Source organism: Pogona vitticeps, chromosome 5 (assembly GCF_051106095.1).
Source record: "Pogona vitticeps strain Pit_001003342236 chromosome 5, PviZW2.1, whole genome shotgun sequence".
Classification (NCBI taxonomy): Eukaryota; Metazoa; Chordata; class Lepidosauria; order Squamata; family Agamidae; genus Pogona; species Pogona vitticeps.
This window is the reverse complement of record NC_135787.1, coordinates 190,654,083-190,680,091: the sequence shown is the minus strand read 5'-3', so window position 1 is coordinate 190,680,091 and position 26,009 is coordinate 190,654,083. Positions and strand designations below refer to the sequence as shown.

Below are 26,009 nucleotides of genomic sequence, written 5' to 3'. Positions count from 1 at the left end.
CCTGTCACACCATCTTTATGTTTCCTTGTTGTTTTGACCTTTTTATAACTCAGCACATTCTCAGGGTGTGTGTGTTACAACAAACTTATGCAAACAACACTTTACGGAGGTGTCATTTATTCAAAAGAATTTTGGCCAGGTTTCTCCCTTCTCATTTGCATTGACAGGCTGAGAAATCCCATTAATCTTTGAAAACATTTCTGTGGAATGGTATCACCCCGTGAAGGAAGCCCCTTGTTGACTGGGCAACACCTTTCAGTCTAGGACAGTATAAAGCGACCTGTTGTTATTGCCTTGCATCGCCTTAACACCTAGGAAGCTGAAAGAAGCCCTGCTGAAAACGGTGAGCCATTTCTCCCTTTACTTTCCAATGAAACATTATTAATTTTGCTTATAGCCCAGTTGCTCACTAAATAGGAGCGTGCATTATCTTTGATTCATCTACCTCACTGTTAGCTCACTGTTAACAGATCTCCAGAATTTCACACAATGGGTTTTCCTAATCCTACCTGGAGACATTGTTGTGTAGGGGTCCCCAACCCCCGGTCCGTGACCTAGGCTGGACCGGGCCACGGACACAGATCTCCTGCCCCCCTGGTGAGCGCCTATGTGTGTGAGCGAACTCCGCCCCTGAACTTGCTATGCACATGAGCTCCCCCTGCAAGCACCGCCATGCACTCCCTGCATACGTGCAAGTGCGCTCCACCCCCTGTGAGTGTGCATGCATGTAAGCACCCCCCTGTGCACACTGCCACAGGCATGTATGCCGGCACGCTCCACCCCCCTGTGGGCACGCCACACCCCCACAAGCGTGCCATGCCCCCCCCAAACCAGTCCGCAGTTGGGAAAAGGTTGGGGACCACTGGTGTAGTGGGTAGAGTGTCAGACTAGGACTTAAGAGATCTGGGTTCGAATCCTGCGTAATCTTAAGCTGGGTCACAGAAATTCTTAAGCGGGCACGACAATGGCAAACCAGTCTTCAAATATCTCGTATACCTTGAAAACCCAATCAGACCCATTATAAGTTGGAAACAACTTGATAGGAAGTAACACAAAGAACTGGGCCTGCAGATCCAGGAGTTTGAACACGCAGCTGCAGTTCAGCTCTGCTGCAAAGCATGTTTCTGTTGCTTTCTGCTTTAGTTCTCACGAGCTTTATTTGCCTTCTTCTTGGTTGCATTTTACAGTCATGTGAAAAAGAAAGTACTGTACACCTTCTTTGAATTGCATGGTCTTATGTATCATGGCATCATCAAAATCTTCTGGTCCTTAGCAGGTCAGAAAATTAGGTAAATACAACAAAACCTGACATAGTACTTTGTGTCATGATTGATTTCACTAAAATAACCCCCCCAAGGAACTTTAAAATAGCTCAGTCTGCCTCGGGAATAAAATAGGTCAAATCTCCCAGAATTCCCAGGACAAGAAGGTAACTTTCCAAACAAAAGTTACAAGGGTCACACAGATGTTTTTTTTTTAATCCACCATCGATCTCCTGCAGACCTAAATATGTTTACTAGACCCCAAGGCCACTTAACTTGATGTTAGATTTGACTAGGACAAGGAATGCTGATTATCAGAGCCAGAGATGTTATGACCTCCCATAATTTGTGAATTGCTCCATTTTGGGATTTTGTCAAACCCATTGCGCCTTTCCCCTTGCAAAGTCTGATTTCTCAGTCACAACAGATGGCCACAGTCATGTTTCTTGAAGGCAGCTTTAAGAACAGGTTACCTGCCCAGTCGGGCTCGCTTTTGAACAACCAGGCTTAAGACTACGGAGCCCATGTTCTGCGTCTTCAACTGTACAGTAAGATGGGATATTTTCTGTCTCTCTTTCCAGACCCACCAGCTATTCCAATGGATCCTGCAAATTCCTACGCCTTTCTTGTGAGAGGTATTCATTCTCTTGCAGTCACTGGAGATTTCAAACCTTGTGAGCTTCTGCTCACTGGAGACCGAACCCTTCCCATCCTTGTGGGTCCAGACAAGCAGGTGCTCATTGCCGCGTCCCAGTATGGAAAAGGGCGGATGGTGGTTGCCGCTCATGAAAACATCCTGCAACTTCCCCAGTTCTTGCCATTGGTTAAAAATGCCCTGGAGTGGCTCAGGCCTTCCCCAGGAGCCCAAGTGGGGGTCCACCAAAGCATGGATGCCCTCTCGGAGATGCTCCTCGGCAATGGGGTCAAAGTCCATCCAGGGGCAGCGCTCGGGGACTCCCTCGGGGTCTACTGCATCGATGCCTACGACGATTCACAGGCGGATGAGCTTGTGCGGTTTGTAAAACGAGGTGGTGGGCTGCTCATTGGAGGGCAGGCCTGGCACTGGTCTTCCATGCACGGCCAGGAGAAAGTCCTGCAGGAGTTTCCCGGGAACCGGGTGACCAGTGTGGCCGGAATATATTTCACTGGCAACGTGGGAGAAAACGGGGTCTTTCCTGTGCCCCAGAACATGCCAAGGATTCCCCTGATCACCCAGTAAGTATCGCTCTTGATGTTATTTTATTCACCTGACCTAGAAAAACACCTTTTAGCGTGACAAAAGGAACCACAATCGAGAAATTCTAGGGATTATGGTTCCTCCCAGATCTGGTCTGGTTGGTTCTTCTTGGTGGCCTCCGTGAATCACACCCTGGCAGGCACGGATCGCCCAGGGTGTGGATCACAGGGGTCCACTCGAAGAAGTACAATCACAGTTGGATAACCTGTTGTTTTTCTTTCCGAAAGAAATTGAAAAAGCGCATGGCTTGTGACTTAATCTAAATGATCTGCAACCCAGCCCAGTGTCTTGAAGCCCCTCCCTGGCTGCGGTTACCCACATAAACCTTGTTTGGTGGTAGCACCCTTGGGGGAAAGTGCATTTCTCATAAGCTATTTGTTACCTAGTATTCAGCACAGCATCCCCTTATCTCCTTAGGAGAGTCATTAGGGTCAATGATAAAATTGATTACATTGGCTGGAAAAGAGATTTGGGAGAAGCAGAGGCATAAGACCCCCCTGGGTGTCACACATTCGTAAGTGGGAGGTGCTCTAAAATGAGAGAATGGTGACCATTTTTTCTTGCAACTGTTAATATTCCTTTCGAACAAGCATTTCCACCTCCAGTCTGTGGAAGGAGGCGAGAAAGACCCCCACCAGAAACTGGGCTTTCTTGATTCCTGGCGCCATCTCTCTAGAATGGGTTTCCGGCTGAGATGGGCCTGGCCTTCTCCCTCTCAAGATTCAAGAGATTGCTGAAGACTATGGTTTTTTTAACTGAAGCTTATCAGTGCACCTTCTGGTGAAGGATGCCAAATTGTGTTTGCCCAACCGTCTACTGTTTGTGATGCTGATTCACAAATTTTGTGTCATTTATTGATTTAATGTCTCCCTGGAAAAGACCCTAATGTTAGGAAAGTGTGAAGGCAAGAAGGAGAAAGGGATGACAGAGGACGAGATGGCTGGACAGTGTCATCAAAGTGACCAATATGAACTTGACCCAACTCTGGGAGTCAGTGGAAGACAGGAGGGCCTGGCGTGCTCTGGTCCATGGGGTCACGAAGAGTCGGACACGACTAAACAGCAACAATCATAATTCTATTGTTATTGTCATATGTATTATTTGCATTGTTACCTGTCCAAAGTAGTGTTGTTAAATTCTATATCAGGCGATATAGAATTTAACAAATAATAATAATTTTTTAAATGGATTCATAACCATGGGGAATCTCAAATACTGTATAGGAAATGCAGTAATCTTTCATTGCTCCTTTACCACCTTAAACACTGTTCAGTAACATATTTCTAAACACAGAGTAAATAGCCTTTGGTATACCATCCTCACCTAACTACGGATGTGTATTGGCTTCTGCAACTACATATAGTGGGCTTCCCTCCTTCAGATCACCCTTTAATGTTGCCAAGGTCTATTCTCATTGAGATACCACCATATGTAAGACCTATCCCAGGTCAAAAATGGACATAGTGGTGGGTTTGTAAACCATTTGAAGACCAGTGTTTTAGGCCCACCCAAAGGAAACAAGAGGCTAATTCTGAGGATTCTTCGATTCTTTCCTTGTCATTAGGCATGGACTGGATCTTCAAAATGACTTAAACACTCTTCTGAACGGCGTCCCCGAGTTCCAACTGCAAGACACAGTCCCTTCTCACCTGCTCATCCACGGGGTTTTGGCATTTCCAATCAGCATGACTGATTCCTATGAAACGTTCCTTGGAGCCGCGTATTATGGAAGAGGACGTGTTGTGGTCACTGGACAAGACTTTCTGCTTGACACGCTATCAAATGAAAAGTTTCTACTCAATGCCATCCGCTGGCTTACTGCTAGGAAGGGAGGGAAAGTTGGCCTCGGAGGTGACTTCCAGACACTTTATTCCATCTTAAATCGGGCCAGGATCCCGTGTGAGCTCACCACTCTTAAAGAGGGCCTGAGTGTCTACTGCTGCACAGCCTACAGTGATGAAGAAAAGGAAAAACTCCACGAATTTGTTTCGGAAGGCGGCGGTCTCCTGATCGGAGGGCAGGCTTGGTACTGGAGTAGCGAAAATCCTAGCTCCCAGGCCATGGCTGAATATCCAGGGAACAAAATACTTAACAAGTTTGGAATCGGAATCACTGGGGAAAGTATATCGAGTGAAAGCTATCCAGCAGGCCGGGGCAGAGATGTGGCGTCAAGCTACCACTTTCGGAAAGCGCTCTCCCACTTCAGGGAGCACATCCTGAACAAGAAAGCTCTACAGCCACCCTACTCTGCGTGGCTCAAGATGCTAGCGCCAGATGCCTCCACCTTCTTAGAAATTCCAGCTGCCAACTCCCGTCCTTTCTCTTCTGTTCACGAGGACATGGTGGAGATCGTCCAGATCTGTGGGATTCCTGATGTCAGTGCGAGCAAATCAGTCAGCTCCTCCTCGGATGAAGCCGTTTTACTCCACTTCGCTTGGGGTCTCTACAAGGCCATACCTGAGTTCCAAAACCTAGTCCCCAGCCTGAATCGATATTTCACAGAACCTTTTCCGATAGCTACACCTCAGACCATCAGGATCAATGGTGCAAATGATGGTAAGACAGATCCTTTACAAAGGTTTTAATCTAGTCCATTATAATGTTATATTTCTGTTAATTTCTTTGGTATTCTGCATGGTTTGCGAGCTGACAAGGTCCAACATATTTTTTCGGGGCATTTACCTGATCACATCACTGAACATCTGCCCAGCTATGCAACCAGCACCTTGATAATGAGCAGAAATTTGCCACAAATATGTGTATGGATTTTGCTTACACAACTGTAAATCAGAAGTGAGATTCTGGCCAATAAAGGATCCATTTCCAAGTTCTGCAGCAGCTTCTTTTGAAACTAGACGGAATTATATCTCATTCATTCATTCATTCATTCATTTTGGTACTTATATACTAACTGCCCCATTATTACACAGCATTATTCTAGGTGGTTTACATAAAACCGCAAACAAACAAATGAAAAGATTTAGGAGTGATATTAACCTCACGGGTTGGCTTTCATTCTGCTTTGAGATGACTTTTCGTTTTAGGCAAATACAATGGTACTTCAACTTACGAACGTCTCCACGTACGAACGATTCGAGTTACGAACGGCTCCATTCGCAAAATGTTGCTTCAACTTGCAAATGGTGTCTTGACTTAAGAATCGGAAAAAAAAACTTTCCTGTCCTTTTTTTTTTACCTAAGTTCATCTTGGGTCAAAAGAAGAAAAAATTTAAAAAAATTCTCCCCCTAGTGGTAGAGGACGGATTAACCATCTTTTCATTGCTTCCTACGGGAACTAATGCCTCTACTTATGAACAGCGCCTCGACATATGAACAAAAAACAGCCTGAATGGATTAAATGGTTTCCAGTGCATTCCTATGGGAAATCTTGCCTCAATTTACGAACTTTTTGACGTACGAACACCGTTCCAATACAGATTAAGTTCTTAAGTCGAGGTACCGCTGTAAACATGATTGGTAGATTGAATGCTAATATAACCATGTAGAGTGCCTCTCTGTTTAATTAGTGATCCTGCATGGAGCAGTTAAGTGATCTTTACATAGTAGGGCTGTTCTGCCCTTTTCTAGGAAGTTTGAAAATGTTTCAGTCAACAAGAAGCTAAATAATGATAATATTTTCTATTCTTCTGCGTGGTCTTCTGTGAATGCACACAATAAGGGGTTAAGTCAGCGCCTGCGCTGGTCTTCTCGGAATATTCTAGAGCTCTGCAAGAGAAACATTGTCAACATTATCTATACTGCGCATGCTCCGCCCGCCCAATCCTCAGTTCCATTTCTCCGCCGTGTGGAATGGTTCTTCTTGGTAGAGCTCCTCTACTCTCGCCCTTTTTTTTGCCAAAATTCGTCAGGATTTCCCGGTTCTTCGACCATTGCATGCCTAACGACTTCGTCTCTTGCCTACTGGACTTGTTTTTCCTCAGCGGCTGCTCCGTTTACCGCTTGTGAGTCTCGCCCCTTTTCCCGCCCCTTTCAACGGCTGCTGCGAGTACTCGCCTCTCCTATGCCCCCTCCACCTTCGGGCCCCTTTAGTCGCTGTGTCGTTTGCTCGGGCAAAATCCCTTTCCAGGACGGGCACGACACTTGTCTTTTTTGCCTGGGGGAATCCCATTCCACCCAGAGTTGTGAACACTGCCAGGCGTTTACCAAGGCAGCCCTGAAGGCTCGACAACAGAGGCTAAAATTGCACCTGTGGAATTCAGCCCTGGCTGCCTCCCAGCCTTCGCCTATGGAGATTCCCTCCACCTCAGCCCCCCTTTCTGAGGGTGCTCCGGGCCTTACAGTAGCCAGTAAGTCTTCGGACTTACCTGAAAAGTCTAAGAAGCCTTCTAAGAAGTCTTCGACGTCCAAGCTCGCGCTGCCCGCGAAACCTGTGAAATCTGCAAAACAGGCGAAAACTAAGGCTTCTACAAAGGCAAAGGACGCTGTATCCCAAGCTTTGCCGGGATCTGCCGACCTTCTCTCGCCTTTACTGGAGGATTTGTCGAGAGACAAGGACTCGACGTCGGGGGCGGCTACCCCCCTTCCTCCTCGTCAGCCTGAGCCGGCTATACCCCTTGGCGCTCCCTCTCCGACGCCAAGCCAGCTTGTTCGAGCAACAACAAGCTTGGGTTCTGCCCCGCTTAGCCCCGTGTCTTCCGGGCGGGCTTCACCGGCTCCATCTGTATCGCCGTTACCTCCTCATCCTCCCTCGCCACCGAGGAAGAAGACAGCAAAAAGGAAGCATTGCTCCAGGGATCGCTCTGTCTCACCTCATAGAGACAGCAGAGACAGCCGCAAACGCTCTCGACGTCGCCATAGGTCGACGTCGGTTGACTCCTCCTCGTCCGGCTCCCATCGTCGCCGCCACAAGCGTCGGTACAGACACCGATCCTATTCCTCCTCGACGTCGACATCGACCGACCGCCGTCATCGCCGTCGGAGGGTCAGATACATTTATCTTTCCCCCTCTTCTTCTTCCTCTCCATCGTCGACCCCCCCTAGAAAACATCGACGTCGACATAAGAAGAGAGTAAGGGACGTCGTTCAACCTCCTCCACTACCAGCTCCTCCCACTGCTCCGCCTTCTACGGTTCCGTCGATGCCGACCGCGCCGCCTCCTCCTCCACCTCCTCTTCCTCAACCCGTCCCTCCAGTCATGCCTCAGCCCCCACCTCCACGTCGAACGAGAGGGCATGAGCCTTCATCTGAGGATGATGATGCTTCCTTTTCTTCGCAAGAATCCCAGTCAGAGGAAGAACCACCTCCTCAACCCACGCCTCATGAGCTACCAGTGGGAGAGACGGTGGATTCGGATACGGGCAATCCTCACGATTCCTCACCCTCAGAAGACTTTTCCTCTTACTCACAAATGCTGGCAAGACTAGCCAAGACACTTAAGCTGCGCGTCGACGAACCCGCACCACCAGAAGAAGACCTCATCTTTGGGGATATTAATAAAGAGCGGTCACCACCTCCTAGCCTTTGCTTCCTTCCTACCTTATTGAAGATCATTCAAGAATTTTGGGAACACCCTTCAGCAGCGGTACCGTTACCCAAGAGGACAGAGAACATGTATAAGATTGCTGGGGAGGATGCTAAGTTCCTTTTAAAGCACCCTATCCCAAATTCTCTTATAGTGGAGACCAGCTGCACCAAACCATCAGGAAGGGCGCATGTGGTCCCCACGAACAAGGAGGGAAAAAAGCTTGAGTTGATTGGTAGAAGAATCTACTCTTTAATCGCCTTTATACTAAGAGTCGCTAATTATCAGACCGCCCTAGGAGCATATCAAAAACAGCTGTGGGTAAAAATCTTGCCAGCTTTGCACATGCTGCCAGCAGATGCACGACAAGCCTTTTTAAACACCTATGAGGAAGCCCAGACGGTTTCCAAGCACCAGAGGATTGCAACGAGGCATTCAGTGGAAGCATCAGCTAGAATCCTCGTCACTGCTATTAACCTGCGTCGACATGCTTGGTTACGTGCTGCTAACATCCTTGAGGATGTAAAGGCTAAGGTGGAGGATTTACCATTTGATTCTACTGGTCTTTTCAGCGAAAAGACGGATAACCACCTTGAGGACTTACACAAGGCTAAGAAGACTGCTAAATCCTATTACATTCAGCCACAACCAAAGTTCAACAGATACCAATGGAAACGTTCTTCCAATCAATACAGTCAACCTTCCCAACAGTTCAGACAGTTCAGAGAGGCCTCCCGGTCCGCTTTACCTCAAAATTCTTCCGCTCCATCTACTTACCGTGCGCACCACACGTCGCAGCGTCGTCAGACCTTCAAGCCACCTGCCAAGAAACACAAACAATATCTTTGACTGGCTAGCATACCCCTCACCTGTCATCACAGACATAAGACTTCAGCCATATTATCGAAATTGGTCAGTTATTACAAACGACTCCTGGGTTTTAAGGATTGTTTCCTCCGGCTACCGCCTAGAGTTTACAGAATATCCTCCCTTGGGAAGAGTACAGTATACTGCATCAAACTCTATCCTAGAGGAGGAGGTTCACTCTCTGCTTCAAAAAGGAGCCATTCAAGCAGTACCAACAGCAGATATGCCCAACGGCTTCTATTCAAGATATTTTGCCGTCACCAAAAAGGATGGTGGCATGCGACCCATCTTGGACTTAAGAGACCTAAATACTTACCTGCTCCCTCGTCGATTTCGCATGGTGACGTTGGAGTCCATCACACACCTCCTGAAAAGGAAACACTGGTTTGTTCTCATAGATCTGAAGGACGCCTACTTTCACATTACCATCCATCCAGATCACCGAAGGTTCCTCAGATTCGTCTTCCAGAACACAATTTACCAGTACCTCGCTCTTCCATTCGGCCTCGCCACAGCGCCTCGCACATTCACAAAATGCATGGCTCCTGTGGCGGCTTACCTCAGACTCAACGGCATTCACGTATTCCCATACATCGACGATTGGTTAGTCGTCTCTCCATCCAAGACCAGGGCCTTCAGAGATACCAAGTTCATCCTACGCCTCCTCAACGGCTTGGGACTCACAGTAAATCACAAGAAATCACGCCTTTTCCCATCCAAGGTGGTACACTACATTGGTGCCAAGATAGATGCGCGGAAGGGGCGCATCTTTCTTCCACGTCAACGAATACACAAGATTCACACCGCCATCCGGAAGTTTCACCCGGGTCGTGCCGTATCGGCGAGACATGCCCAACATCTTCTAGGGCTGATGTCCTCCACGACTTCCGCGGTCTCCCACGCTCGTCTAAAACTCAGGTCCTTACAGATATGGCTGTTAACCCTTTTCAATCCTCTCCAGGACCATCAAGGGAAGAAGCTGCTGGTGTCAAAGGAGTTAGTACAACAACTCCAGTGGTGGGCTTTCCCTCCACATTTACAGGTGGGTCGTCCATTCCGCCCTCTACGGCTCACGGCTCAGATTACCACGGATGCGAGCCCCACGGGCTGGGGAGCGCATTGCGGCCACCGTCGTGTCCACGCTCTATGGTCTCATCAGGAAAGGTCATTTCACATCAATCACCTCGAGATTCTAGCAGTCTTCAAAGCACTGAAAGCCTTTTTTCCCCTAGTACGTGGCCGTGGTGTTCAAATAGTCACCGACAACACCACGGCCATGTACTATATCAACAAGCAAGGGGGCACTCACTCTCCATCTCTGCTGTTTCTCACGGTCACTCTCTGGGAATGGTGCTACCAGAACCACATATTCCCAGTAGCAGTTCACCTATCCACGGAGGACAATTTTCTTGCAGACCAGCTCAGTCGTCGTCTAGACCAGATGCACGAATGGGAGCTGGACATGTCGGTGTTCAACCAACTCTGTCAACGTTGGGGCAGGCCTCTTATAGACCTTTTTGCCTCGCACCAGAATGCGAAGTGTCCTCTCTACGCATCCAGAGCGGGGGTAGGCCGCAACTCACTGGGAGACGCATTCATGCTATCTTGGAAGCAGGGCCTGCTTTACGCCTTCCCTCCGTTCCCGCTCATACAGAGAACCTTAGTTCAACTCCATCATCAGTCAGCGGAAGCCATACTTGTAACACCCTTCTGGCCTCGGCAGCCTTGGTTTCCAACGTTGGTAGACATGACAGTGGACTCAGTGCGACTTCCCAGCTTCCCAGCCCTCATCACACAGGATGCGGGAACGGTGTTCCATCCCGACCTCCACACTCTCCGCCTCACAGCGTGGAGGATCTCCCGCAGATCAAGGAGATCTTAGATCAGTCCAAAAAGGCCTCTACTTCCACGTTATATGCCTATAAGTGGAGGAGTTTCATCAAGTTCACTGACTCAAAAGGTTTATCACCTGTCCCAGCTTCGCTTTCTACAGTGCTTCAGTTCCTTCGTTACTTGTTTGACCTTAAGCTATCTGTTGCCACCTTAAAGGTTTACCTCGCTGCAATTGTTTCCTTTCAACCCAGAGAATCACCGTCGTCACGTCTGTTCTCTCATCCCACAGTCAAGGCCTTCCTTAAAGGACTCTCTCACATTAGACCACCAATCAAACCCTTGGTACCCCAGTGGTCTTTGAATTTGGTCCTCAGGGCACTCATGTGCCCTCCCTTTGAACCTCTAACTACTTGTTCTCTAAAGTTACTGTCGTTAAAAGTTTTATTTCTGGTAGCCATTACCTCGGCCCGTCGTGCTAGTGAACTGGCTGCATTGCGAGCAGATCAACCTTTCCTACAATTCTTTAATGATAAAGTCATTCTTCATACGGACGTATCCTTCCTCCCGAAAGTCGTCTCAGAGTTTCATCTGAATCAACCGCTCGTCCTACCTACCTTCTTCTCACAACCCACCAACGAAACAGAACGCATGCTCCACTCTCTAGATGTAAGGAGGGCACTCTCTTTCTATGTCGCATGTACCAAAGAATTCAGGTTATCACCTAAACTTTTTCTATGCTATTTTGGACACAAAAAAGGTTTACCAGCCTCCTCCTCATCTATCTCTCGTTGGCTGGTTTCAGCAATCTCCTTGGCATATGAGTTACAACACAAGCCTCCTCCAGAAGGTCTCCGTGCCCACTCCACTAGGGCAGTGGCCTCCTCTACAGCACTTCTGCGTGGAGTTGATCTTCCTGATATATGCAGAACTGCTACGTGGTCAAGTGTCTCCACATTCATCTCTCACTATAGACTTGACATGAGAGCGAGGAAGGAAACAAGATTTGGGAGAGCTGTCCTTGCATCTGCCCTCCAGTGACGGCCCTCCAACCGGTAAGCCAGCTTGTTAATCACCCCTTATTGTGTGCATTCACAGAAGACCACGCAGAAGAAAGACAGGTTACTTACCTGTAACCATGGTTCTTCCAGTGGTCATTCTGTGAATTCACACAAACCCGCCCGTCCTCCCCACTATCCGTCACTGTATGTCTGCAGATCTCTTGCACATTGTATATGGCGGATAAATGGAACTGAGGATTGGGCGGGCGGAGCATGCGCAGTATAGATAATGTTGACAATGTTTCTCTTGCAGAGCTCTAGAATATTCCGAGAAGACCAGCGCAGGTGCTGACTTAACCCCTTATTGTGTGAATTCACAGAATGACCACTGGAAGAACCATGGTTACAGGTAAGTAACCTGTCTTTTAATGTCAGTCCTAGATTCTGCAACTCTGATTTTAACTAACGTCTTTGGGTTCACCTTGCAGGAGAAGAAGCCTGGAGAAGCACCGGCATGTATGTTCCTCCAGCAAAGACCGTGACTTTACTCTTCCCATCAAAGGCCTCTGGTGCTGAATTTCAGGTAGTATTATTAAGAATTTTAGTTAGGTAATGATGGAAGACGTTTAAGTACCATAGTCAAAATATGAATGGCTGGCTTTAAAGTCTAAAATTGACATGGAGATTTTAATGCACTCCCTTAAGGAATATAATGTAGAATGAAATTGTGGGACAGAAGAAGGAAGTCTTTAGTCACCAAAAAAAATATCTGTAGTTGCTGGACAACATTACTGGCCAGGAGAGATTTTAAAAACTTCTTTCCGGGATGCAGCTCCCACAGCTTCTACTCAATGAAATATATCAGAATTGAAAAAGCCCTGGGAGAGAAATAGGAAGTTTTTAATTTCCAAAAATTGCTTCCTGTGGGTCATCACATCAACTTTCTGTAGGCACTGTTATACAGCAGGACTATGGACAATGTCTTTATTAGTTCAGATCTTTTTATAGACAATAATTTGTAGCAGCAGTCTGACAAACCGAGCATCCCTTTTTCCAGGTACAGATCGGCTGCCATTCTGATAACCTGAGCGATGCCGAGAAGCTGGAACGTCCTCCGGTGGTGATAAGACGATTCCCAGTTACGAGTCAGAGGATGGAGGTGTCCAGCTTGTGGGGTGGCCTCTTGTACATCATTGTGCCAGAGAAGTCTTCCGTGGGCACCATCTCTGTCACCGTAGAAGGCGCGGCAATGGCTCCGTATTTCAAGCACGGTGAGAGAACTTCCCCTGCACGCAACTATGTGAAGGGATGACCGTTTGTGAACTGAAAACTCCGATCTGAATTCAAGGGGATTGTTAGCAGCAAATTTGCCAACTCTACCTCAATGCCCAATCTAAGGCTAGAAGCCATACGTAGCTTGACTGTTTCTGGCTTTATCTTTCCAACATTCTCTGCATAACATACTTTTATAGAGATATTGTAGACTCTTATAAAGCAAAGCTGGGCAAATGCAGAATATAAAGGTGGAAGATGAAGAATGTAACTACACAGACCAATTGTCCGGGCTTCCATCAGTCTAGACCATGCCAGATTGATTCAGCTGGATCTAGACCAATCCTCTTTTCTTTTAAAGGGAAAGAAAAGAAGATTCCTTTCCTACCTCCTCTTCTGTGCTTTGCTTAAGCCACTTAAAGATCTTGAGAAACGGGAAACATTCTTGCCACTCGCCTGCAGAAGAGAAGGGAGGGAAGTTTTCTCTTTTGTTTTAATTGCGGATAACTGACACAGTGTATTGGCAATGTTTCGAAAGGGCTTTTTAAAAAAGGTCCCTTCAAAGCACCGCTGATGCATTAGCAATAGTTAAAAAAAGAAATGCAAAACTTCCCCTCCACAGGGGTGTGCAAAGGAAGCTTCCCATTTCTCATGATCGTTAAATGCCTTCGGCAAAATGACAATCAGCTAGCCACTTTGGTTTGATACCAGCAATCTGGAACGGAAACAAAACAGAGCAATCCTTCTGACTCCAAACAAACAGTAGCCCTAAGGAGGTACCCCAAAAGGTGGAGTTAGGTATCAATCAGGGTGAGCTGGTTCGCAATGACCACAATATCAATGTGGGCTGCCAGGAGGCTGAGCAAACCAACCTGTCCCCAACCCAGACCAAACTGCAGGACAAATGCCCATCTGATCACATCCTAATGTGCTTTTATTGTTATGTGTTCTGGAACTCGAGGAAACAGTTTTCTAGAGATAAAGCATTAGCAACATGTCTGTCTGGTAAAATGATCAAATGTTTAAACCAGCAGGCATTCACTAGAAGAGTCTAAACCAAGGAGAAAAATCTTCAGAATTCCAGTAATTCTCTTGTAGATGGTTTTATTTTCTTATTTGGGTAAAGCCAACATACTTCTGCCCTGTATTCTTTTTTCAGGGTAGACTGGAGGGGCGGGGCGGGGCGGGGCGGGGCGGGGGAGTAGCCATTGTCTACAAATCCAACGTAGAAGTTACTAGGCGCTCCTCGGTGGTAAAGCCAGGTCTAGAGGCACTCCATGTGTCGATAGGGGCTAGGGATGGTATTGGGATTTTGCTGGGTTACCGTGCTCCCTGCGACCCAGCCACTTCCCTACCGGAGCTGGCCAACTTTGTCTCCGCGGCATTGTTGGGATCCCCGAGGCTTTTGGTCTTGGGTGATTTCAACGTGCACGCGGGGGCAGAGACCACGGGGCCAGCTCTTGAGTTCTTGGAAACCATGGCTTCCTTGAACATGTCCCAACATGTCATCGGCCCCACCCACGTGGGTGGCCATACGTTAGACCTGTTTTTTTCCACCAATTGGAGCAAGTGTGGTCTGGTGGTGACTGACCTCGTGTTGGTCCCCTTGTCATGGTCAGATCACCACCTAATAAAATGCAACCTCTCAGTGGCACTCCCCCCTCGCAGGGAGCAAGGACCTATTTCTATGGTCCGACCTTGAAGGCTACTGGACCCTGTTGGATTCCAGGAGGCCATGAGAGGTGATCCGGCTGACCTGGCTGGCGCTCCTATCGAGGCTCTGGTTGACAGCTGGTCCATCGTTGCCACTAGGGCTATAGAGACAATCGCACCTAAACGCCCTCTCCGTCTCAGAGCTCGGCCTGCGCCCTGGTTTAACCAGGAGCTCCGAGTGATGAAGCGACATAGGAGAAGGCTAGAGCGTAGGTGGAGGAAGAACCCGACGGATTACAATTGGATAGCTGTCAGGGTCACAACTAACCTTTACCTGACTAAGGTAAAGGCTGCATGTAGATCATTCTTCGCTAACCGGATAAGCGAAGCGTCCAACCAGCAGGCGGAGTTATTCCGTATAGTGCGTGACCTATCTGGAACTGGTTCAGGTGATAGGCCTCCCCCTAGTTTTTCCCCTGACCAGTTTGCAGCCTTTTAAAAATCTAAAGTGAAGCCATCCGCAGGGAGCGCTCTCCGTTTTTAAAAACAGTGAGTCGAGCAGAGATGTCCAGCGCTCCATCTGACTTTCGATTCTTTTCAGCCTGTAACACCTGATTCCATCTCCAGGGTGCTTGACCGCTGCCGAGCCACCACCTCCTCCTTGGACCCTTGCCCGGCCTGGCTAATCAAAGCAGCCAGGCCGATAACAACAGAATGGGCCACAGTAATAATAAATGAGTCTTTCCTTGAGGGTAGATTTCCATCCGCCCTCAAGGAGACACTCATTAGGCCCATAAGAAAGAAACCTAGCCTGGCGGCGGACAAAATTGGAAATTATAGGCCCGTTGCCAATGTTTCTTTCATGAGCAAAGTGGTCGAGAGGATGGTGGCCGATCAGCTCCAGGCTCACCTGGACGAAACAGATGCCCTGGATCCATTTCAGTCGGGCTTCAGGCCGCGCCATGGTACTGAGACGGCATTGGTCGCCCTGTACGATGACCTGTTGAGGGAGGACGACAGGGGCAAAATCTCCCTGCTGGTCCTCCTCGACATCTTGGCGGCCTTTGATACCGTCGACCACGGTATCCTCCTGGGGAGGCTCTCTGAGTTGGGAATTGGTGGCTCGGCACTTGCCTGGCTCCGTTCCTTCTTGGGGGACCGTCTCCAGAGAGTTCAGCTTGGGGAGAGCGTCTCGGCCCCATGGAGTCTCAATTGTGGGGTTCCACAGGGGTCGATTATCTCCCCAATGCTGTTTAACATCTATATGAGGCCGCTGGGTGGGGTCATTAGGGGATGTGGGGCTTCATGTCATCAATATGCTGATGACACCCAGCTCTACATCTCCTTTTCACCAACTGCAGGTGATGCTGTCCTTTCCCTTCAGCGTTGCCTGGGGGCCGTACTGCAATGGATGCAGGAGAACGGACTGAGGCTGAATCCGGATAAGACGGAAGTTCTGAAGGCGGGTGCCCCCGTGGTAGGTGGCTTGGGTGGCTCTCTCACATTTGGGGGGACCACCTTGGCCGCGAAGAGTGGGGTCCGCAGCCTCGGCATATATTTGGACCCGACGCCCACCATGGAAACTCAGGTGGCGTCGGTAGTCCACACCGCATTTTTCCATCTTTGGCGGATTGCCCGGCTGCGACCCTATCTTGACATGGGGGCGCTCACTACCTTGGTGCATGCGCTCGTAATCTCAAGATTAGATCACTGTAACGCGCTCTACGTGGGGCTGCCTTTGAGGCTGACACGGAAACTTCAGGTGGTGCAGAATGCGGCGGCCAGGCTGCTTACAGGAGTGAGAAAATATCAACACATCTCTCCAACACTGGCCGCATTGCATTGGCTGCCCATCTGTTTCCGTGTCAACTTCAAAGTTTTAATGCTTACTTATAAGGCCCTAAACGGTTTAGGACCTCGATATTTGGCGGAACGCCTCCTCCCAACAAGGTCTACCCGGATCACCCGTGTGAGTCAGGAGGTGAGGCTGAGGAGCCTGACGCCGAGAGAGGCCCGGAAGGAGAAGACACGAAACTGGGCCTTCTCGGCAGTGGCTCGTCGCCTCTGGAACAATCTTCCTCCGGAGATCCGCGCGGCCCCCACACTGGGCACCTTTAAAACCCAATTAAAAACATGGCTGTTTGTTCAGGCCTTCCCTCCAGCCAACTCTTGATTTTTTCTTACTTTTCCTTTTTATTTTTACTGCTGTTCTTGTTTGATTATTATGTATTTGTCTATGTTTTATTATTTGATTTTATATTTGGAAGCCGCCTAGAGTGGTCCGGTGGGCCAGATAGGCGGGGTATAAATTAAATAAATAAATAAATAAAATAAATAAAAGTAAATAATTAAAAATATTTTATAAATGAAGCAGATCAATCACATGAAAATACACCATATTTCTCTTCTCTTTACAACATACTAATCTATAATGAATTATAACAAAGTCCAACTGCTTGCATTTCCAATCAAATAGAACTGGTTGAGTATAAAATAAGTCTCACATTTCTACTGATATATAGCCAGGGAAGCAGTTACATCTGACACTTATAAACCTTGAAAGCAACCCAAAGTGTTCCCAGGACAAAAAGAATCCCAAGGAAGCTACTGGAACCTCCAGAATCGGGAAATCAGAAGCTTTTAGTTGTGTGAAAAGCAGGCAAGGCTGATGATGTCATCAGCCTTGCATGGTGCCATATTGCGCAACAGGATTCTAGCCATTATCCCTCATCTCTCAGATATATGGTTAATCGTTGTTTCCTTTTTGAATACTTGATCAGGTGAAACTAGGGTAAGCGACTGGCAGAACACCATACGCCATTACCCAGCGCCCTGGGCTGAGCTAGAAACTGCCAATATCATCTTCACGGTACCCTCGGATGAGGCCCGCAAAATGGACGATCCAGAGACCCTGCTCTCCACCTGGGCCCGGATGATGAAAGCGGTGGCTGAATTGGCCTCCATCCCTACCGTCTTCCCCAGACCTGAGAGAATTGTGACGGATGTTCAGATATTAGTTGGCAAGTACAAACCAGAAACTAATTCATGTAGTGGAAATGGTAGAACACGTGCAATAAGATTTTCCATTTTGTACAAACCTACTAGGTTCCATTCGTACCAGGTTTTGTGTCTACGTCCTTTAAAATACAAAACAAAACCACGCTACCTAGCTGGAGTTAGCAAGAAACAAGAGTGAGGTATCAATGTACTTTGGTTAAAAGAAATAAAAAGTTAAATGTATATAAAAGCATTGAAGCAAAAAAGCAACCTCCAAATCTTGAGCACTTGTGAAGATTCAGCATTCTCAGATTCTGGCAAGATGAGGGATTAGATTTTTTTTTTTTTAAATGTAATAATCAAAGTTCAAAAGGGTCATCATGGCCTTGGAGTGGAATATGCTGAAAAAGAGCAGGGCTAACTCACTGGAATCATGAATGGGGAAAATCCATACTGCAGCATTTTGTTGCAGGTTGCAAACTCTGTATTCGAAAGACCGCTTGATATTTCCTTGGTGTTTCCACCCTGCCCAGATATGTATGTCTGTGTCTGTAAATAAGGAAAACAGATTTGTATGTTGTATAGCTGGTATGCATGCATAAGCTGGGTGGTAGAATGATTGACAAATGGGTGCTAGAATTTTGGGTGCAGGTCTCAATGCTGATTGGCTTGTGTGTAAGCAAAGCAGAGTGTCTGTTGGTCAGAAGTATGTCTTGGGGCAGCCAGGAAAGAAGTCTGTTGAGAGACTGTTGCCTGGAGTCTGTGTTGCTGTTGTTGTTTAGTCGTTAAGTCATGTCCGACTCTTTGTGACCCCATGGACCAGAGCACACCAGGCCCTCCTGTCTTCCACTGCTTCCCAGAGTTGGGTCAAATTCATGATGGTCGCTTCGATTACCCTGTCCAACCATCTCGTCCTCTGTACTCCCCTTCTCCTCTTGCCTTCACACTTTCCCAACATCAGGGTCTTTTCCAGGGAGTCTTCTCTTCTCATGAGATCGCCGAAGTATTGGAGCCTCAGCTTCAGGATCTGTCCTTCCAGTGAGAATAGTTAATTCTGGAGTCTATGAGAATAGTCAATTCTGAGTCCTGGATGTAGGAGAGTCATTTCTGGGGAACTGTGTGTGTGAATACTGTAGAATATCTATTAGATTAGATATTCTGCCTGCCACCCTGCACTCTGCCCGCCCTTGGCTGCCCCATCAACCACAATGGGCACCAGCTGCCAACATCTCCTGCCATTTCTGTTATGTGCCGTCCTGTCGCTTTCAACTTATGACGATCCTATGAATGAGTGAACTAGAAAAGGCCCCGTCATTCGGGTTGTCTTGTCTGTATGTCAAGATCATTTAGGAACTTGAATTTCTCACTTCCCAACTCATTTTTGACATTAACGTAACACGTTTAAGTTCCATGGGGCTATTTGCCTACTTAGAGATCTCTTCATGAACTTTGCAAATGCAGTTTCACAAAATGAGTCTCTTCTTATTCACAGACAGCATGAGCAATGATAACCACAAAATGCTACAATTTGTGCACCCACGTCCTCAGCCACAGCACCAACACACGAGTTGCTTGTAGAATTGACAAAGCTCATGTATTCTTTTGAATTCAAATTCAGACAAAAATCCAAGTTTTCCTCAACTGGGTGAGGAATCCATAACAAAGAAAAATCAGTTCCACATGCAGAGTCTTCGAAACCCTAAAATAAAATATCAATTCAATTGGAAATACATGAATTCACTATGTGGATTCACCCCTCCAACACACACATACTGTAGAAGAATTACGCCTAGCCCAAGCTTACCAGGACAACAGTTTAATTAGGAACAACAGCTCTGGCCTTTTCAGCTGTCCTGCTTTTTCTGATTCAAATCTCCACTCACAGCCCCTCTCTTCTTTAGTCCCACTCCATTGGGCTGAAACAGCATTTCATAGCGGTTACCATTAACCGTGCTGGAGTAATAGCAAACTTGCATGCACTAACACTGGGTATCAGTGGGAAGAGACTTTCAGCCTAGTGTGTTTGTCTTTTTCCACTAGCTTGATCGCTGAAGTTCTTTCCCCACCTCTGGTCTTTTTTTTTTGGCAAGTCCTCACTTTCTCTTCCTAGATTACTTCCATTGTCTTTGTTATCCACAGCTACTTTCTTCCTCTGACCTCCAACTAAGCAACATGCATGCAGGATCTCTCCCGTGTGCTGAACACTCCATTTCTCTTTTTCTTTTTTTCCTTCTGATTGTATCTACACATGGTAACTGTAAGTAAAGATACCTTTTTCCCTACTTTGAATGCTGCCAGCATGACTTTGTCATGCAAAGCTCTCTGATCAGTTAATTGTAATAAATGAATCAATCAATCAGGCAAGTAAAGCACTACTCTGTTTGTAGAGAAGCCAAGGACAAGCGTGCGAGTTGATGAGACTGAGCTGAGCTCTCCATGTTTCTGTGTTGTTGCATCATACTCTGTTCATTTAAAGGAATAACCAAAATTATCTAATACACAGAAGGAGCCACCTTTTCCTCTTGCTGGAGGAATAATGCCTTCCCCAGGAAACTCCACTTCACTTCCTTCTTCATGATCTTCCATAGTGGTTTTTAAAAGCTCCCTCTCTAGAGAGCTCTGTAATCTACTACAGCCTGGCCTGCTTCCATCACAACAATCATCTGTAATGTTTGGTCTTGGTATATGGGTTTTAGGTTCATGGATTCCCAGGGTTGAAGACTGCCTTATACTTTCGTATAAAGAAACAAAGAGTCAGGATTGCACTTCCTAACTTGAGTCCTTTGACGGCATCTTCCTTCCACAGGTTGGATGCACGCTGGCTACCCGGTCATGGCAAATGTGGAGGCGATACCAGAGATTGTGGACGTCCAGGCCTTCCATACAAAGGGGATCTGGGGCCCTATCCATGAGCTGGGTCACAATCAGCAGAACGAGGGATGGGATTTTCCGCCCCATACCACGGAAGCCACCTGCAATCTCTGGTCTGTTTATGTCAATGAGATGGTGCTCAACATCCCCAGAGGGAAAGCCCATTCAGACCTTCAGCCAGATCTAAGAAAGAAAAGGATTGAGAAATATATACAAGAAGGAGCTCAGCTGAAGAACTTTGAAGAATTCACTGCACTGGAACCCTACTTACAGGTAACAGACAGCAAGAACGTATTAATGCAGAATCTTAAGAGCCTCACTAGACAAGATGTTGGATCCTGTATCTAGAAAGAGTGCTCCTCCAAGTGGCCAAAAAGGCATACCTCTGAAAACATATTAAAAGTGGCAGGCTGTGTGTCATTTGAATTATTATCACCTTCCTTTGCCCTCCTGTCTTCCACTGCCTCCCGGAGTTGGGTCAAATTCATGTTGGTAGTTTCGATGATACTGTCCATCCATCTCGTCCTCTGTCGTCCCCTTCTCCTCTTGCCCTCACATTTTCCCAACATCAGGGTCTTTTCCAGGGAGTCTTCTCTCTTCTCATGAGATGGCCAAAGTATTGGAGCCTCAGCTTCAGGATCTGCCCTGCCAGTGAGCATTCAGGGTGGATTTCCTTCAGAATGGATAGGATTGTTCTCCTTGCAGTCCAGGGGACTCTCAAGAGTCTCCTCCAGTACCGTTGCATACTTACCGTATTTTTTCATGTATAAGACCCCCATTGTATAAAACAACCCCCAATTTTGACCCTTGCCGGAGGTGGAGGCGAAGGAGCAGCCATGCTCAGCTGCCCTTTCACTGCTGATGCCGCTGCCGCACAATCTCCTCCTCCAGTGCATTGCCCCCTTTGGGCAGGGGACAAAGTGGTAGCATAAGCTGGAGATGAGCCCTGCGAGTGGTGCTGGAGGAGGTGATCGGGTGGCGGCAGCAGCAGTCAATGGTCAGCCGCGAGAGATGGCCGAGCGCGGCTGCTCCTTCACCTCCGCCTCCTTCCATGTATAAGACGACCCTCAACTTTTCCTCTAATGGTTTTAGAAAAAAGTGTCATTTTATACATGGAAAAATACGGTAATTGGGAGATATAATGAAGAAGATGGTTGCTAAGAAGAACACAGTGTAAGAAGAGGAATGTGTCATATTCACAAAGGCTTTAGGTACTTAATTGGAAGCCGGTCCAATTTAACTTAATAGGCAACTTACTGATTAACGAATATTTCTAAGATTAGGGTGCAACATTTTAATTTTGCCCCTATTTTCTCCTATTTGGATTTATTTTCAGATAAATTTATTTAAGACTGACGCCTGTCCCCACCCCACCCCTAGTCCGTATTCAGTGTTTTGTCAAACAAGACAGGTCTTTAAGTCTGTCTAGTTTATCCTCCTTTTTGATATAAGAAAATCTAGAGGCAGCTCCCACACAAGAGATCTTGGTCTACTCACTATCTAAAACAGAGAACATCTTGTCACTGGCTGGTTCTTCTGTGGAACCATTAAAATGTTTCTCCTGATCCACAAAACATACCCCTTTGGTCTTTTAAGCCCATTATATTTCATTGAGAAATCACCGAAAGAATAACAGGAGTATCGATATAGAATGAAAGGACGGTCAAGTTGGAAAACGAAGTCATGTCCAACCTTCTGACAAAGCAGAATAGTTACAATGACAACATACAGCAGATGGTTTTGTGAAGCCAGAGGTTGGGGGTTGACTTCCCCCGCTGTGCCTCCAGGAGGGAAGAGCCAGCCTGGGTGACCTTGGGCCAGCTGCGCAGTCCCAGAGCACCCCTAGAGGAAAGGAATGGGAATGCACCTCTGAATATGCTCTACCTGGAAAACCCTGGAAAGGGTCGCCATAAGTCTGAATAGACTTGACAGCACAGGGTTATTATAATCAAGAGTCATCACCGGTCATTAAACAGAATGGTTTTGGAAAGCAGGTTTAAGAAGCCTATTTCCTCTGTAACAAAACAGTGCAATCTACGATTTATCATTCACAAAGCAGTCCAAATGTATCAGGTGCTGAACACCATGTGGTCAGACAGTGACTGCATGCTCATTATATCTAGAAGACAGGAGGAAAGGGGGATATAAAGGAAGAAGGAGAGGAGAGCAAGCCAAGCCAGACACCAGCTCTCATAGCGGACCTGTTCAGAAAGGGTCCAAACTTGCACTGAAGTGAGCAACGGGGGACATCTTGTGCTTTCTGTTCCTCTGCTGCAGTCAGATCCATAATATGATGGTTGCTCCTGCAACTTTACAGTTAGTTGCTGGAGCTAAGGCTGCAACCTCTGCCCACTGAATTCTTTGCCAGGGTATCTTTAATATCTCTTCCAGATTAGAGCCAGCATTCAGTACAATCAACACTTAAGATTTTCTGCACTGCCTTTTGCACCTTTAGGTTTATCTCTGGTACTTTTCGCTACTGTGGGCGGTGCAAAAGAAGAAAGCTATCCTATAGACATTTAATGTTGATTTGGAACACAGATGGGGAGCTCATCGGTTGCCTATAGCCCTTGGTGACCCTAACCTTGGGGATACCCAATCATTTCCCGTAACACTCACCAAAACGGATCAACGCTTTGCTGGGCGGCATGCATCCCCCCCCTCCACTGCCCAGCAACTTAACCTAAGTAGTTATTTCCTCACTAGCGCCACCTCAGACACAGGAATTGTTCTGCCGTCCTTTAGAAAATAATGTAATCTTTATTCTTTTCAGCTTCAGGAGGCGTTTGGGTGGGAACCGTACAAGCGTCTCTTCGCCGAGTACCGAAAGATGACCAGCGTTCCAACCGACAACAAACCCAAGATGAATCTCTGGGCAGAAAAGTTTTCCCAGGCAGTGAGCAAGAATCTAGCCCCTTTCTTTCAAGCTTGGGGGTGGCCCATTGAGGACAACGTTTCTCAGAAGCTGGCCAGAACCTACCCTCCATGGGAAGAAGACCCCATGAAGAAATACCGATCTCACTAAACAACTAAAGAGGAAGCTAAGAAAAATCATGTCGAATTCACCAAAGGATCCTTCCATGGCTTCCACAACTAGCGAAACATTTAAAAAGCACTGTGCTGGCTTTCCTTGGCTTTCTCGTCTTTCTTTTCACCAATCTTCAAATCATTCTTCATACGTTTCAGTTCTTTCCTCTGGATACATTTGTTTTCTAATGTTCTTCTTCACCTGTGGCGACCTGAACTCCATGTAGTAGACCACACGTGGTCAAGCTAGTACAAGGTGGTAGGTCCAATGTCATGGGGGGTTTTTTTCCATGAATCTGGTCCAGATTTTCTTCTTTAAAGGTGCTATCCAAGGTGCTGAAACTTGTAAAGTTCAGAATAACAACCAGAGCAAATTCACTGCCCCCATGACATTGGGGTCACCACCCTGACCAGTGCCAATGGGACAAGAACGGCTACTTCCCATGCTGTGGACTCAAGACTTCTGCCAAGCCAAAACATCGAGGTGTCTGGGGTTCACTGTATCAGTCAAGATGGAGCCTAAATTCAGAACCTAAATTTACAAGCCGTAACACAAATAATTGATTGTGATGAGATCAAGAGGAGTCTCACAACCCTCAAGATGGGCTGCATTGCACCAAAGACTCTCTCTTATAACCAAGACTATGTAGTATCACAATTTGGCTAATTTGTTTGGAAAAACTGCAACTGGTTCCTTGTCTCCCAATTTGATGAGGGTCATGGGCTTGACGAAATTCAATCCATTTTTGGAACCAGTTTCCAGCAGTGTAACTGTGCCACACCTTTGCAATAGAACATGTATTTTAAAGATTGAGAGTATCTCTGTTCATGATTATGCTTTGCTCTGTCTTATACATTCTAGTGATTTTGATTTTACTTTTGTCATGATTCCAACTCCCTCTCCCCATTTCCTAAATTCTATTTTAACGCTTGATCCGACCCCGCAAATTGATTGTATTCTCCTCTTCTGTGTTTTAAAAATATTATTGTGAGCCTTTTGTATCTTCCTCTGGCAGAAGAAAGCATATGAATGCAATAAATAAATTCAATAATCTTACAACCAGCTGTTTACTTGACTGGATTAGTTCCAAGTCCAATTCACCATTATTTAGTTTGCTACCGAACATCTGGAATTGGACCATCTGCTTGTGGAGCCAGGGATCCATGAGTTCAAATTCCCACTGTACCTCCTAGAAGAGGGGCCAGCTGGGATCATCCACAGCATGTGTATGTCCTTAATGGAGTATCTGCCCTGCCAACCGTGTGACCTTATGTCATGAGTGCTTCCGAAGATCTGGACCCGGAAGGGTTAACTGTGGCTGAGGAGAATGTGACAGGTCTCAAATCAACCTTTAGGAATTGTTCACTGCAATTCAGTAGATAAGTTATGACAGGACCAGAATTTAGTGAGCAACATGCACCAAAGTAATACAGCTGGGTTAACTGAGACAGCTGTGGGACAACCAAGTTGATTGGAGCAACCAAGAATAAAGCTAGCCAAGCTAGCAGACACAAGTTGTTGGGTAGTTGGTGGTTGTGTAGTTGAGAGCTGTTTATTTGGTTGATAAGTTTCATTGATTGTGAAAGAAATTTATGCTGCATCGCTGGATGAAGACTTGCTACATTGCAAGAGGAAGGTCCTGGAGGAAGACTATCTCCGTGGTGAGAGGAGAAGACTTCGTGGATGCTGGACTATATTGGTAACAATCTTTGGATACTGAACCTGTAATTTACTATTGCAAACTGAAGAATTACTGTGAAAGACCAGGACTGTGTAAAGACCAAGAGAACTTGTATTTTGTACCTGTATATATGAACTTTAATGTAAATAATTCTACCTACACTACAACAGTGTCTGTTTGGTTTCATCTCTGAGCAGTTCATTTCACCATAGCGCCCCCTGGCGTAGTCTGGTAATGCCGCACCTCTGTCAATTGGTTATGGGCCCAGACAGCGCACCAGACTGCATCCAGGTATAAATTTAAGAATCTATTGAAGAAACTGCTGACCAGAGAGAGAGAGCCAAGTAGTGTGGCGACAGTCTGTGGTAAAAATGGCCAACGAAATGTCTATGGCTGGACTGTGCATAAAGAAGTTGAATGGGGAGAATTATTCAACTTGGCAGCAGAAGGTTCAATTGCTATTACAAAAGGAAGCATTGTGGGACATAGTAGAAAATCCCCCAGCAGTGCTAAATGAGAGAAAAAAGAAACTAAATGCAAAAGCACTGGCGATTATTGGGTTAACTCTAGAGGACCGTCTTCTTATCCAACTGAGAGGCCAAAACTCAGCAAAGAAGGCATGGGAGGATTTAAGGAGACTCTTTGTAAGAGATAACGTTGGAAGCCAGATACAAATTGCCAGAAAACTTTTTCGAACTAGACTGCAAGCTGGAGGGAGTATGCTTCAACATTTAGAGGTAATGAAGTCAATGCTGATGGACTTAAGAGAAAAGAACATCACATTTACAGAAATACAGGAAGCATTTATTATTCTGTCTTCATTGTGTT

General features: G+C 46.6%; 1 protein-coding gene across 1 annotated transcript; it reads left to right on the top strand.

Moving 5' to 3' along the window:
• The first annotated feature begins 1,852 nt into the window (after window positions 1–1,852).
• On the top strand, window positions 1,853–25,728 carry LOC110088004 (TRPM8 channel-associated factor homolog). Its single transcript, XM_020810033.3, has 7 exons — window positions 1,853–2,477; window positions 4,064–5,055; window positions 12,168–12,262; window positions 12,737–12,950; window positions 17,385–17,624; window positions 20,408–20,745; window positions 23,246–25,728. The coding sequence occupies exons 1-7, from the start codon at window positions 1,861–1,863 to the stop codon at window positions 23,495–23,497; spliced, it is 2,748 nt and encodes a 915-aa protein (XP_020665692.3). The 5' UTR covers window positions 1,853–1,860; the 3' UTR covers window positions 23,498–25,728.
• Window positions 25,729–26,009: the final 281 nt, after the last annotated feature.

Bases quoted from the DNA above. Each gene is read 5' to 3' on its own strand.
- LOC110088004 (XM_020810033.3), top strand. From the start codon at position 1,861: ATGGATCCTGCAAATTCCTACGCCTTTCTTGTGAGAGGTATTCATTCT. The intron at 2,478-4,063 runs GTAAGTATCGCT...CCTTGTCATTAG, and splicing joins AGGATTCCCCTGATCACCCA to GCATGGACTGGATCTTCAAA. The intron at 17,625-20,407 runs GCAAGTACAAAC...TTCCTTCCACAG, and splicing joins GGATGTTCAGATATTAGTTG to GTTGGATGCACGCTGGCTAC.